Source organism: Trichechus manatus, unplaced genomic scaffold (assembly GCF_000243295.1).
Source record: "Trichechus manatus latirostris isolate Lorelei unplaced genomic scaffold, TriManLat1.0 scaffold00054, whole genome shotgun sequence".
Taxonomy (NCBI): domain Eukaryota; kingdom Metazoa; phylum Chordata; class Mammalia; order Sirenia; family Trichechidae; genus Trichechus; species Trichechus manatus.
The window spans coordinates 179,453-193,954 of NW_004443990.1; the positions used below are offsets into that span (position 1 = coordinate 179,453).

The 14,502-nt window shown below is 43.0% G+C and overlaps 1 protein-coding gene across 3 annotated transcripts in view; it reads left to right on the forward strand.

The window, feature by feature from the left end:
* Positions 1 to 14,502, forward strand: part of HNF1B (HNF1 homeobox B) — a 60,752-nt gene that overhangs the window by 30,438 nt on the left and 15,812 nt on the right. For all 3 annotated transcript variants that reach the window (XM_004377826.2, XM_004377827.2, XM_012555973.1), the window contains exons 5-6: positions 7,914 to 8,074; positions 13,380 to 13,512. In XM_004377826.2, the coding sequence (XP_004377883.1) occupies positions 7,914 to 8,074; positions 13,380 to 13,512 (294 nt within the window). The remainder of the gene's footprint in view (positions 1 to 7,913; positions 8,075 to 13,379; positions 13,513 to 14,502) is intronic.

A 14,502-nucleotide genomic window follows, 5' to 3' on the forward strand; every position in this document is an offset into this window, starting at 1 on the left:
GATCAGAAGCAAATGATTTGTCTCTGTCCCATATGCTGTCAGGAATTCAGAAGTAACCCTAGGTCCATGTTACTGAGGCCTGGGAACAGATGAAAGTAGGTGAGCTCCTCTCCAAGACCTGTAGACTCCAGCTAGGCTGTCTTCTGCTGCTGGACACACTTACTGTGGTTCATAGGGCCAGCGATGGGGATATGACCAATTAGTAGCTCAAGCCAGGAAGTGGATAGAAGGTGTGTGGCCACCTTCTGGCATTTTCATTTCTCCCAGGGTCCTCTGTGGCTATCAACCTGGCACCTTTGCCCAGTGACTATTAAACCAGAGTCCTTGTCGTATATTCATTTCCAGAGTTTGCAATGGTGAAGGAAGAAGGGAAGATGCCATTCCACTTCTTAACACAGGCTTCTTAGCACATTGTCTGGCACATGGTAGGTGCTCAGTAAAGTTTTGTGAACTCAGCCTTCCTAAATACACCTTTTAGACAAAGACAGTCACAAAGTAGGGGGAATTAATGTGTCTTGAGCAACTGTTATATGCCAAGCATGGGCTGGGTGCTTTCACATTCATAAACTCACTCAATCTGCATAACGACCTAAGGGGTGGATATTATTAATGATAAGAAAACTGAAGTTCAGGGAGGTTAAGTAACTTCCCCAAGGTCACACAGCAATTACATGGTGGAGCCAGGATTTAAGCTCAGGTCACCTGACCTGAGCCTACCCACTTTGCGCTCCACTTTCATTCTCATTTCAAGCACTCTTCTGAGTTTGTGAAATACACAAGGACTGGGCCTCTCCTTCCTCTAGCAAGAACATCTGTTTCTGGTCTATCGCCAGCAGACACCTTGTGATGCACCCTCCACCTTCCCATTCCTCTTTAAGAGTGTTGGCGGATTACAGCAACTCTCTCAGGGTCCAGGGCGATTGCCAAATTCCTAGTGAGAGGAGCATCGCTGGAAAAGGTTACAGGTGAACCTGGAGCTGATGAGCAGTCTCTTTGCCTAGCTCCCACATGCCCCGTGGTGGTGGTAGCCCTCTCCCTGCTGATGGAAGTCCTGTGGTTTAGAGATGAGGAAGCTGAAGCTCACCTAGTAAATTGATGGCAGAGCTGAGATCAAAACAGGGATCCCCTGATTCCCAGATAGGACTCTACCCCTTAGCCAGAGATTTTTACAGGAATGTCTAGGCCTATCAGAGGGGCCCATCTGTCTTGAAACAGAGCAGCTCCACCGTTACATTTCTTATATAATGAGGTTCTGCTTGGGGAGAAAAAAAAAGTTTGAAAACCATAGCCTTAGGCTATGCTGCCTGGATTCTAACAAATGGCTCTTGACTCTCTCCTACCAGGCTCACTTGTAAAGAAGGCTTTTGTTTCCTGCGGATATCCTTGGTTAATTATTTTTAAATAAATAATTACGTAGCCTGTGGTAGGGGAGAAGCTTCCCTGTGACCCATATTTGATCATCAGAGGGCTGGCCCTCTTCCTCCAGCCAAATTAAATAGGCTAAATCCAGAGACTGTTTGATTTGAGACTGAATCGATGATGGGGACAGGCTGGGAGGTGAAAATACTCCTGACTCCCAAGGTTATCACCACTCTCTCAGGAGCAGAGCATCTTGGGGAGGTAAATAGCTGGTCAGAGAGTCAGAGAAAGCAGGAGAAAAACAGGGTGAAGTCCAGGTCCTCAAAAAAGAAAGAACAAGAGGGCAGTGGCCAGGTCTCTCTCCCAAGTTGCTCCCAGCCAAGAGTAGGGTCCTTTGGAACTGTTCTCTCATGGAAAGGTATTTTCATTTAGTACTTTGAATGTGCCCTAAGCTGTCTAGAATTCTAGCATGTTAGGGCAAATATCTTGTAGTTCACCTCTACCCCAGCTCCCTCCCCCCAGCACCCCCACCTATAGTTATGCTAGGAGCTTTATAGATGTTATGTCTAACCCAAAAATAGCCCTGTTTGGGAAGTATTCTCTTTATTTTACAAGACAAAACTGAAGTGCAGAAAGTGAAAGTAATTTTCCCAAGAGCATGCATCCATTAAGTGCAAAGTCAGGATTTGAAGCTGGGTTTGTCTAGCTCCAGAGCCCACAATCTTCCCACTGCCCATCATCATCAGAAAATTTCTCCTTTTATTGACTCAAAATCAGCCTCCCTCTTTTCCTTTGGGCCTAGCTCCACCTTCTGAGCTCACAAGGTTCAAATTTCTTTCTTCTTCTATATAACAACACTTTGAGCTGTTGGAAGCAGCCTGCTGGGAACCTGGTGGTGAATGTGAGTGCAGAAAAGATCTAATTTAATTCAATGGGATGCTGTTGTTCTTGTTAGGTGCCGTCTGGTTGGTTCTAACTCATAGTGACCCTATGTACAACAGAATGAAACACTGCCTGGTCCTGCATCATCCTCACACTTGTTGCTATGTTTGAGCCCATTGTTGCAGCCACTGTGTCAGTCCATCTCGTTGAGGGTCTCCCTCTTTTTTGCTGACCCTCTACTTTACCAAGCATGATGTCCTTCTCCAGGGCTGATCCCTCCTGATAACATGTCCAAAGTATGTGAGAAGTAAACTCGCCGTCCTTGTTTCTAAAGAGCATTCTGGCTGTACTTCTTCCAAGACAGATATGTTTGTTCTTCTGACAGTCCATGGTATATTTAATATTCTTCACCAACACCATAATTCAAAGGCATCAAATTTTCTTTGTTCTTCCTTATTCATTATCCAGCTTTCAAATGCATATGAGGTGATTGAAAATACCACTGCTTTGGTCAGGCATACCTTAGTCCTCAAAGTGATGTTTTTGCTTTTTAACACCTTAAAGAGGTCTTTTGCAGCAGATTTGCCCAATGCAATGAGTCATTTGATTCTTTTTTTTTTTTAATGTATCTATTGTGTTTTTTCCTTCTTTTTTTTTTTACTGTGCTTTAGATGGTTTACACAGCAAATTAGTTTCTCATTAAACAATTAATACACATATCGCTTTGTGACATTGGTTGCCAACCCCACAACTTGCCAACACTCTCCCCTTCTCGAACTTGGGGTTCCTGGTTACCAGCTTTCCTGTCCCTTCCTGCCTTCTCATGCTTGCCCCTAGGCTGGTGTTCCCATTTAGTCTGATTTTGTTTTATGGGCCTGTCTAATCTTTGGCTGAAGGGTGACCCTCAGGAGTAACTTCAGCACTGAGTTAAAAGGGTGTCTGGGGGCCATACTCTCGGGGTTTCTCCGGTCTCTGTCAGAACAGTCAGTCTGGTCTTTTCTTGTGAGTCAGAATTTTGTTCTACTTTTATCTCCAGCTCAGTCTGGGACTCTGTATTTTGATCCCTGTCAGAGCAGTAGGTGGTGGTAGCTGGACACCATCTAATTGTACTGGACTCAGTTTGCTGGAGGCTGTGGTAGTTGTGGTCCATGAGTCCTTTGAACTAATCTTTCCCTTGTGTCTTTGGTTTTCTTCATTCTCCCTTGCTTCAGACAGGGTGGGACCAGTGGAGTATCTTAGATGGTTGCTCACAAGACTTTTTAAGACCCCAGATGCTACTCACCAAAGTAGGATGTAGAACATTTTCTTTATAAACTATGTTATGCTGATAGAGCTAGATGTCCCCTAAGACCATGGTTCCAGCCCTCAGCCCAGTAATTCAGTCCCTCGGGATGTTTGGATGTGTCTATGAAGCTTCCATGACCTTGCCTTGGTCAAGCTGTGCTAGCTTCCCCAGTATTGTGTACTGTCTTACCCTTCACCAAAGTTACCACTTATCTATTATCTATTTAGTGTTTTTCCCCCTCCACCGCTTCCCTCCCTCATAGCCATCAAAGATTGTTTCTTTTTGTGTGTAAACCTTTTCATGAGTTTTTACAGTAGTGGTTTCATACAATTTTTGTCCTTTTGTGATTGACTTATTTCACTCAGCATAATGCCCTCCAGATTCATCTATGTTGTGAGATGTTTTGCAGATTCATCATTGTTCTTTATCGTTGCATAGTATTCCATTGTGTGTATGTGCCATAATTTGTTTATCCATTTATCTGTTGACGGGCACTTAGGTTGTTTCCACCTTTTTGCTATTGTGAACAATGCTGCAGTGAACATGGGTGTGCATATGTCTATTTGTGTAATGGCTCTTATTTCGCTAGGATATATTCCTAGGAGTGGGATTGCTGGATCGTATGGTATTTCCATTTCTAGCTTTTTAAGGAAGCACCATATCATTTTCCGAAGTGGTTGTATTATTTTGCATTCCCAACAGCAGTGCATAAGAGTTCCAATCTTCCTGCAGGTCATTTGATTTCTTGACTGCTGCTTCCATGAGCGTTGACTGTGGATCCAAGTAGAATGAAATCCTTGACGACTTCAGTCTTTTCTCTGTTTATCGTGATGTTGCTTATTGGTCCAGTTGTGAGGATTTTTTTTTCTTTATGTTGAGGTATGGTCCATACTAAAGAACCCTGGTGGTGCAGTGGTTAAGAGTTCAGCTGGTAACCAAAGGTTGGCAGTTCGAATCCACCAGCCACTCCTTGGAAACCCTATGGGGCAGTTCTACTCTGTCCTATAGGATCGCTATGAGTCGGAATCAGCTCGACAGCAATGGGTTTGTTTGTTTGGTTGGTTAGTCCATACTAAAGGCTGTAGTCTTTGATCTTCATCAGTAAGTGTTTCAAGTTCTTTTCACTTTGAGCAAGCAAGATTGTGTCATCTGCATGTTGCAGGTTGTTAATGAGTCTTCCTCCAATCGTGATGCCGTGTTCTTCGTATAGTCCAGCTTCTCAGATTATTTGCTCAGCATACAGATTGAAAAAGTATGGTGAAAGTTTATAACCCTGATGCACACCTTTCCTGATTTTAAACCGCGCAGTATCTCCTTGTTATGTTCAAACAACTGCCTCTTGGTCTATATACAGGTTCCACATGAGCACAATTAAGTGTTCTGGAATTCCCATTCTTTGCAATATTATCTATAATTTGTTATGATCCACACAGTTGAATGCCTTTGTGTAGTCAGTAAAACACAGGTAAACATCTTTCTGGTATTCTCTGCTTTCAGCCAAGATCCATCTGACATCACCAATGATAACCCTCATTCCATGTCTTCTGAATCTTGCTTGAATTTCTGGCAGTTCCCTGTTGATGTACTGCAGCAACCGTTTTGGAATGATCTTCAGCAAAATTTACTTGTGTGTGATATTAATGATATTGTTTGATAATTTCTGCATTCTTTTGGATCACTTGTCTTTGGAATGGGCGCAGACATGGATCTCTTCCAGTCAGTTGGCCAGGTAGCTGTCTTCCAAATTTCTTGGCATGAATGAGTGAGCGCTTCCAGCATTGCATCTGTTTGTTGAAAACATCTCAGTTGGTATTCCATCAATTCCTGGAACATTGTTTTTTCCCCATGCCTTCAGTGCAGCTTAGACTTCTTCCTTCAATACCATTGGTTCAATTATATGCTACCTCCTGAAATGGGTGAACGTTGACCAGTTCTTTTTGGTACAGTGACTCTGTGTATTCCTTCCATCTTCTTTTAATACTTCCTGCATCGTTCAGTATTTTGCCCATAGTATCCTTCAATACTGCAACTTGAGGCTTGAATTTTTTTTCTTCACCTGTTTCAGCTTGAGAAATGTGGAGCGTTTCTTTTGGCTTTCTAACTCCAGGTCTTTGCACATTTCATTATAATACTTTACTTTGTCTTCTCGAGTCGCCCTTTGAAATCTTCTGTTCAGCTCTTCATCATTTCTTCCATTTGCTTTAGCTACTCTACATTCAAGAGCAAGTTTCAGAGTCTCTTCTGACATCCATTTTGGTCTTTTCTTTCTTTTCCCTCTTTTTAATGACCTTTGCTTTCTTCATGATGATGTCCTTCCACAATTCATCTGGTCTTCAGTCATTAGTGTTGAATGCATCAAATCTATTCTTGAGATGGTCTCTAAATTCAGGTGGGATATACTCAAGGTTGTACTTTGGCTCTTGTGGACTTGTTTTAATTTTCATCAGCTTCAGCTTGAACTTGCATATGAGCAATTGATTGTCTATTCCGCCGTCAGTCCCTGGCCTTGTTTGACTGATGATATTAAGCTTCTCCATCATCTCTTTCCACAGATGTAGTCAATTTTATTCCTGTGTATTCCACCCGTTCCATCACTCATGGGATGTTGTAGAGGATGATAAATAGGAGACCTAGAGTGCTGCAGACATGCAGAAGAAAGCAGATAGGACTGGGTAGGGGATATTGGTTTGGAGAAGTGGAAGCCTTTGTTCCTTTTAACTTCATGGCTCCTGTCTCCCCCCAGCCCTCAAAAAAAAAAAAAAAAAATGTGAAAAACCAATACCCATTGAATTCTAGTACTTTCCCACGGCCAACAACACTCTCACCAGGAGCACCTTGAATCAAAGGATGGGAAAAATAACCAATAGAAAAAGCCCATAGAGCAAGCATCAAGCCACTTCATAGTCTAACAAATTGCTCTTGAAAGTTAGAACCCTGCTTTAGGTTTTGTTTGTTTTCCCCCCGGCCCTCTTAAGCTCTAGGTCATATCAGCCTTGGGTAATATGCTTAGGAGGATCCAAGAAAAACTGGTTTGAGTCTCTTCTAGGCAAACTTCATCTTAGTGAATTGGAGGCCGCTGGTTATGGCAGCTTACCTGGTCTCTCGGGTGACTTTGTAGCCTCCTCTGGAAGGTGGGGCTCTAGTGAGGACAGAAGGCAGGGCAAGGGGGAAACAGACCAACAGAATCAGTATATAGTAATGGTTCATCCTGGGAAATTGGGCAAAAAGAGAAGTGAGACCAAATGGTTGGCCCACTTCGCCAAATGCTTCCATACCTAGAGCATCTGGGTGCCCTCCTATGCAGGTAGAGACGAGGTTCCCCAAAATCTTTTTGTCAAATCCAGAGCAAGAAATGAGAACATTGTCTTTCTAGCTTTGAGTTTAGGGTGAGACATCCCCAGCTTCTCCCAGTCTTGTCCTTGGCTATTTCAAGGGCACATCAAGCAGGACTTTGCTTCTGCAAACTGGACCTAGGGTTCTTTGCCCTCCTTCAGCTTCCTTCACTTGTCTGGTCTCTGTCCAGCACTTTCCCTTTCCTGAGAGCAGCCCTCCGTTTTGGTTCCTGAGCAAGAGGGAGGGTCAGAGCAGTGGGGTTGTAAACAGACTGTGGTTCTCCCCTCCCTTGCAGACCAAATTGCAGTGGTTAACTAAGCATCCACATCCCGCCTGTGTGTGCTGCCTGCCCCACCTCCTAGCAGACGAGCCTTCCCCTGTGCCCTGGAAGTCAGCCAAATGGGACCCCATCAAGGAATGTGAGTTCCAGAGCCAAAGATTCCAAGCTGCAGCTCCATCCCTGTCCTGCTCTACTTGTGTCCCGTGGCCTCTTGGGCTCTGCCAAAAAGGCGGTACACAGACTTATGCATATTGCTATGGCTTTTACAGAAGTCATTGGGCAAATTACTATTCTTTGAAAAAGTGGGTCTACTCATACTTTGCAGCCCCACAGAGCCAAGGGATGCCAGGGGAAAATTTCTAGGAGGCACTTTGAAGAATAAAAGAACTACTCCAACCAGAAAGAGAAGGCCAGTCTCGGCCCCTAACCTTAAAGAACTATGCTGAAGCAACAACGAGCACAATTCATTCATTCATTCATCCAACAGATATTTATTGAGTAACTACCAAGTGCCAAGGTACTGGGAATATAGCAATGAACAAAACAAAACAGATAAAAAATTGTCCTATCCTCATGGAGCTTATATTCTAGACTTAGAGACCATGCCACCTTTACCCTAGAGAAAGATAGCCAATGTATCTTGTGGGCAGACAGGGGAGGAGAAGACAATTTTGTTTTCTTGTCAACCACCCTTGAATACAAGGGGGGGCCAAGTCAGTGTTCCATTAATGTTGTGGCATTAATGTTGCCAATTGGGTTTGTGTTGTTTTGCAGGAGTGCGCTACAGCCAGCAGGGAAACAATGAAGTCACTTCCTCCTCAACAATCAGTCACCATGCCAACAGCGCTATGGTGACCAGCCAGTCAGTTTTACAGCAAGTTTCCCCAGGTAGCCTGGACCCGGGCCACAATCTCCTCTCACCTGATGGTAAAATGGTGAGTACACCTGGGCCATTGTAGCTCTGGAGCTGATAAGATAAGAGGCAAAACAAACACAACTTCTCACAAGGCCTGCCTCAAACAATGAACCATTGTAGCCCCACAGGGAAAAATGGGGGCTGTCCAGAGTTGGAACGGAAAGGTAGAGCTGGTGACCCAGCCTTTGGCGGGTAGAAGAGGTGTTCGGTTTGAACCCAGCCAATAAATCTGACAGAGCCCTGCTCTCATTTTATTGATTGAATGCCTCATAAAGGAGCAAGCCGGGTGGGACACTATTTGTTTTGGGGCTGCCAATGACATTTGTGTTGATAAAATGTTCATTCATCCCCCCACCCCAAGGCCTCCAAAGCCAGTTTTTTAACCCAGAGAGTGCCTCACTTTGAAACAAGCCCCCTCTTCACCACCCCCTCAGTGCTGGCAAGGAGAGTCATAACAAGTCAGGATTTAGTGGATGGCAGGAGGTAGGGAGAGGCTTCTTGAACTGGGATTTTGAAGGACACTGTATACCATGTCTGGGAAGATCACAGCACAAAATGGCAGATGGGGTGGGGCAATGCTTACAGAGTGAGCGAGAAATACCGCCTTTGAAGTTTAAATGACCTGAGTTCAAATCCCAGCTCCAGCGCTTAATAGCTGTGTAGCCTTGGGCATGTTACTGAACTACCCGAGGTCTCTTTTCTTCATCTATAAAACGGGGTAATAACAATAGGGTTGTTGGTGGAATAAATGTGATAACAATACTCAGCACAGTGTTTGGTACAGTAAATATTCCATAAATGGCAGTCTTGCTGTTGTGTGAATGTCAATGTTATTCCCTTTAAATCAAGTGTTCTATATCTATAACCACAGCCCAACACCCAGATGTAAGTTTAGCACACTTGATGAGAAATAGACAGTTTGAATCTTCAGTTTTCAAGGTCCTAGTCCTCAAACAACACATGTACGTACAGGGGAGGGCAGCAAATGGGAGAACAGAAGCATTACAACACTTGTCAGGGTAGGAAATGGAAAACTTTATCCTTTGGGTCATGCTCTGTGTTTCAGGGGTGGGAGGAGCCACAGCTTCCTGGCTTCCATGCAGCAGGTAGAGCTGTACACATTCCCTCAAGGTGTCTGCCCCAGAGCCAGGTGGGGGCTGGAGTGGGGGGAGGGCGGCAGGGAAGCAGATACCATTTTAGACCTTGACGTGTGTGCTGTGTAGGCAACACAGGAATGGTGAGTCACAGGTGATCGAGTCCCTGGCTCTCTAGAGGAAAAACAAAGTGTAGTTTCTGAGGAGAGAGCTGGCCCAGCCAACTCTAGTTTTCAGGGGACCTGAGCTGATCTCCCTGGCAGTGGTCCCTGCAGACAAAAGTGAAAGGACCTCCCACAGGAGGCATTGTGCAGCTCCATTGCTCTCCCCTCATCACTTAAGGAAGGCTATTCTTTATGAAGAACAATTGTGTCAGTTACCGTGCGAGAGTCACAGACAAGTTCTTACAATTTCTCCAGTCACTTTGAGACCCAAATAAGTTAGGGCTAAGGATTACCCAGGCTTCCCTGGAGAAGGGGGCCTTGTGGAAGAAGTCTTGTTTCTCAGTGGATAAAATCCTCCAAGTCTCCGCTCTTCTTTTTGACGGTCCTTGGGGTTTCCCTTTGAGTTCTCCCGCCCTTCCTTCTAATAGGCAAGCTGCCTCACCCAGGCCAGCGCTGTTCCAAACTCAACACAGAGACATGCTTTTTCCTTCCTGTTCTGCTCAGCAGTGCCCTAACAGAGCAGTAAATTACTGGACTGATAATTGACCAAGACAGCGTACCACAACATTAGCAAACACTTGAAAGTTTATCTGCAAGGGCTAGATTTTCACTTGTCTCCAACATCTTGGTTCTTATGTTGTGTCACCATCACTGGATGCTCACATTCAAGAGTCCATTCTATTACTGTATAACAAGTACGTCACAGATCTTGGTTCACCAAGACAAGAGTAGGGTATAGTTAAAAAAAGACTGCAGACACCGTCCTGTGTTCAAGTCTTGGCTCTGTCATTTATCAGCGATAGGATGGACAAATTGCTTAACCTCAGTTTCCCCATCTGTAAAATGGGCGATAATAATGCCTATATCATTATCATTATTATCATTATTTGTGAGGATGGCGCAGAACCGGACAGCGCTCTGTTCTATTGTACATAGGGTCACTATGAGTCGGAACCGACTCAACGGCACCTAGCAACAACAACAATGCCTACATCATAGAGCTGGTGTGAAGACTGACTGTAGTTCTGCTGTTCTTTAGGTAGGCACTGTAATAGGAATGATGATCTCTGTGTGCAGACTTTCAGTAGGACAGGCTTTTGAAATCTTACCCCAGGGACTGGTTTTGGAAATAATGCTGATTCACTTGAACTCTGTGTTATACCGTGTGATCCCCATCCCCATGCTCAAATGGTATGCATTGACAAAAAGCTGGTCAGGTTTAGGATTGTAGTCTGTGCTGGTTGAACCTTGCTAAAAAATTTTTTTAATATAAAAAGTACATAGTGGATACTTTTACAGTATCAAAATAGTATAGCGTAGTGGTGAAAAGCTTAGGCCTTAAGAGAGAGAGCTTACTTTTGATGCCACCTCTACCACTTGGGCACATTTCTTATCTTCCCTAAATTTCAGTTTTCTTGTCTTCAAAATAAGGATACTAATACCAACCTCATAGATTGTAGGAACCCAAAGCACTTGGCATGGTAAAAAGACCTATTATAATTGGCAGCTATTAATACCAGTAAAGCTCTCTGAGTTATCACATGAGGATCATCATGGCTATCCTTTCCAAGTCCCTGGCTTCCATCAGTCCTTGAGGAGAAGAGAAAATAATGGCTGCATTTTAGAGTGGGAAGTAACTTGACCAAGGTTACTTGGCTCCCAAACATAGCAGACCTGGGTTTGAATTCTGGCTTCCTCACTAATCGAGTAAGAGTTAGTCTCATAATTTTTCTGAGTATCAGTTTCTTTTCTTTTTTTTTTTATTGTGCTTAGGTGAAAGTTTATAGCTCAAGTTAATCTCTCATTCAAAAATTTATATACATATTGTTTTGTGACATTGGTTGCAATTCCCACAATGTGACAGTACACTCCCCCTTTCCACCCCAGGTTCCCTGTGTCCGTTTGTCCAGTTCCTGTCCCTTCCTGCCGTCTGATCCTGCCTTTGGACAGGGGCTGCCCTTTGGTCTCATATATTTGATTGAACTAAGAAGCACGTTCCTCATGTGTATTATTTTTTGTTTTATAGGCCTGTCTAATCTTTGTCTGAAAAGTGGTCTTCGGGAATGGTTTCAGTTCTGGGTTAACAGAGCATCTGGGGTCCACAGTTTCAGGGGAGAATCAGTTTCTTAATCTGTAACATGGGGCAATGGTAATGCCCACTCTATTTGTGCCATTATCTGCGGAGCACAGTCAGTGAAAGCACCTTATAGACTCTAAAGCCTTACACATTTCAGTTGTTTTTATCATTGGCATCCACGTTCACCTTTTGCCATTAAAACCAAACATTGAAATGGCAGAGCGATTACTGCCACTTCCCGGACTTTCTCCACAGGACCACATTATCCAAGAGATTCAGTCCGAGGGCAGGTTACTGACTGTTTTTTATTTTTTATTTTTTATGACTCTGACATTTTGAAAAACAAGTCCAGCAAACAGGCTGGTTCTCTCTTGTTTGATGTGGTTGGAATTCCTTTTTCATCATGTGACCTCTAGCTCATTTCTTGATGTTCAATTTTAAAAACACAAACAAATCAGTTTGGCTTTTCTTTCTTTCTTTTTCAAATTAACCTTGAAAGTTCTGGGGTTGGTCAGAAGGGCACAGTGGGAGATAGTGTCTTCCTTGGGTGCTGGTGGAAGATCTCTAATTTTCAGAGCTGTGGGTAATAAATATTGAAGAAGGGATGCTGAATGTCTTAGACATCTGATGTATCCTAATCCTAAAGCACCTCCTAGGGTTCCTAATGCCATCAGGAGTGTCTAGGTCAGTTCAGAATGAGGGGGACAGTCCTTTTTTAATGATGGTTTTTAATTACCTAAAAGCTATGAAAAGTAGACTACTTTATCATGAAAAAAGTATGTGTTTTGTGTGTGTGTGTAGAATTTATAGCTCCCTTATGATTAATGGAGAAACATTGAAAACATTTTTGATAACATTAGACTCAAAACAAGCATGTCTATTATAGCTGTTTTGTTTAATACTATTCAGAAAGTTCTAATCAATGCAATAGGATATGTAGACATATTAGTACTAGCAAGGAAGAGACCCTATTAGCATTATATGCTTATGATGCAATTATATACTCACAAAAACGAAGAGAATCAATGAGGAAGACACTATTATGAATAAATAAAAGAATTCAATGAAGTGGCCATGTGTGAAGTAAATTTACAAAAATCAGTAGCTTTCCTATACTAATCTGTCATTAAAACACAAGTGTAAAACAGAATGGGAGTGACTGGAGCCCAAGGTATGTTCAGTAGGCTTATTATTGCAATGTAAGCTCTTTAAAAAAAAATTTCTTTTATATATAGTGAAGATTTGGAACAAGTAAAGAAACCCAATAATAGCTGGATAATTGCAAGGAGAATTCCCTATAACAGGTAAGAACTTGGGTTCTGGAGTCAGATAGACCTGGGTTTGAATTACAGTTGTACCATTTACTAGTTCTGGAGTCTTACACAAGACACATATCTACTTTGAGCCTCAATTTTCTCATCTGTAAAATGGGGGTGACTGAAGTATCCCCCTATGAGGTGTAGGATTGTGGTGAGGTTTGTGAATTAATATATAAGTAGTATATAGTAGAACCTGGTACTCAGTGAGAGCTTCTATGCCTGGTCCCTAATCTTCTATCACTTGGAAACTCCCAGGGCATTTCTTCAATTATTACTTTAGCAATCATGTATCTTTAGCACTAATAATATAAAGGCAGAGAGCAGAACAGAGGATACATCCAACTTGAGCAAGTGATAACCATACGATATACATGGGTAGAAAAATTTCTGAAGCAAGCCAGTAACTCAATGATAGTCAACAAATACAAGTACCATGAAGGCAGGGATTAGTGTCTATTTTACTTACTGCTATAACCTCAGCACCTAGAACAGTGCCTGTTCCACAGTAGGTGTTTAATAATTGTTACTGAGTGACTGAATGAACGAATGAATGAATCAGTGAATGCTCTCTGAGTAGCTGTGCCAAGGAATTGTGAAGTCATGTCATTTTGGAAACTATCCTTTGCAGTTTCAATTCTGCTCATGCTACTCTTGTTTTTCTCTCCAGCAGATCTCAGTCTCAGGAGGAGGTTTGCCCCCTGTCAGCACCTTGACGAATATCCACAGCCTGTCCCACCACAACACCCAACAATCTCAAAACCTCATTATGACCCCCCTCTCTGGAGTCATGGCCATTGCACAAAGTAAGCTCTGTTCTTGTTCAGAAACCTTAGGGGCAAGAAGAAGAGGAATGGGAAGTAGGTCAACGTGCTTAAAAAAAGGATTATAGAAGATTCCCTTCAAACTCACCCACAACTGGTAGATTTGATTTAATTTCTTTAGTGTCTTGTCTCTCTCAACAATATTTGGATTGTTTAGCCTAAAATAAGAGAACTGTGAAATGGATTTGAACACTGGTCACAGCTTACCAGCTATGCATCCTTGATCAGATCATTTAACTTTATGAGGTTCTGTAACATGGGTTATTGAGGTAATAAAATGACCGCATATATAGACATGCTTCTAAAACTATAAAGCATGTATGATATTGCATCTTATACTTCTGACTAGTGTTCATTCCTATCCCCAAGTATATTGCAGGTTTTCCAGGAGGTCTGTGTTGCTAAAGATGGAGTAAGACATGAGGGCTTCCTTCTAAATGGAGAATTCTGCATGGTCATAAGGGAGACCTCCTTGGCCAGTGGTGAAAGCACATTGAGAGGGAACTCTGTCATACCATCTCTGAGCCTTGAGAGCTTTAAGGAGAAATAGATTGTTTGCACACATGCCTAAAGACAGGGAAATGGATGGGGTCCTTCCAGCTCCAGGAGCTCATATCCTGCAGCGAGCCTGTGCCCTGTCACAGATGGGCCATTTCAGGGCGTGGGAACGGTGAAGCAGGCTGTGATTGTGCATCTCTTGGAGAATTTTAATGTTGATGAGTACTCAGCATATTTTCAGCTTCATCATGACAGCTCAGGCCAAGTCATTGTTTCTCAGAATGATCGTTGTGACCCTTGAAAGTATTTCTGAGACATGTCAGGGAGATATAAGTGTGGCACTCTGGTCATCTCTTTCTTTCAACCTTGTATTGTCTCGTTGTCCTATTGGCCTCCCTTGTATCTAGTGCCCATGTTGACTGCCTCTTTATTTTGTTCCTGCCTTTTTCTTTCCTTCCCTCTTCTTTCTCTAAA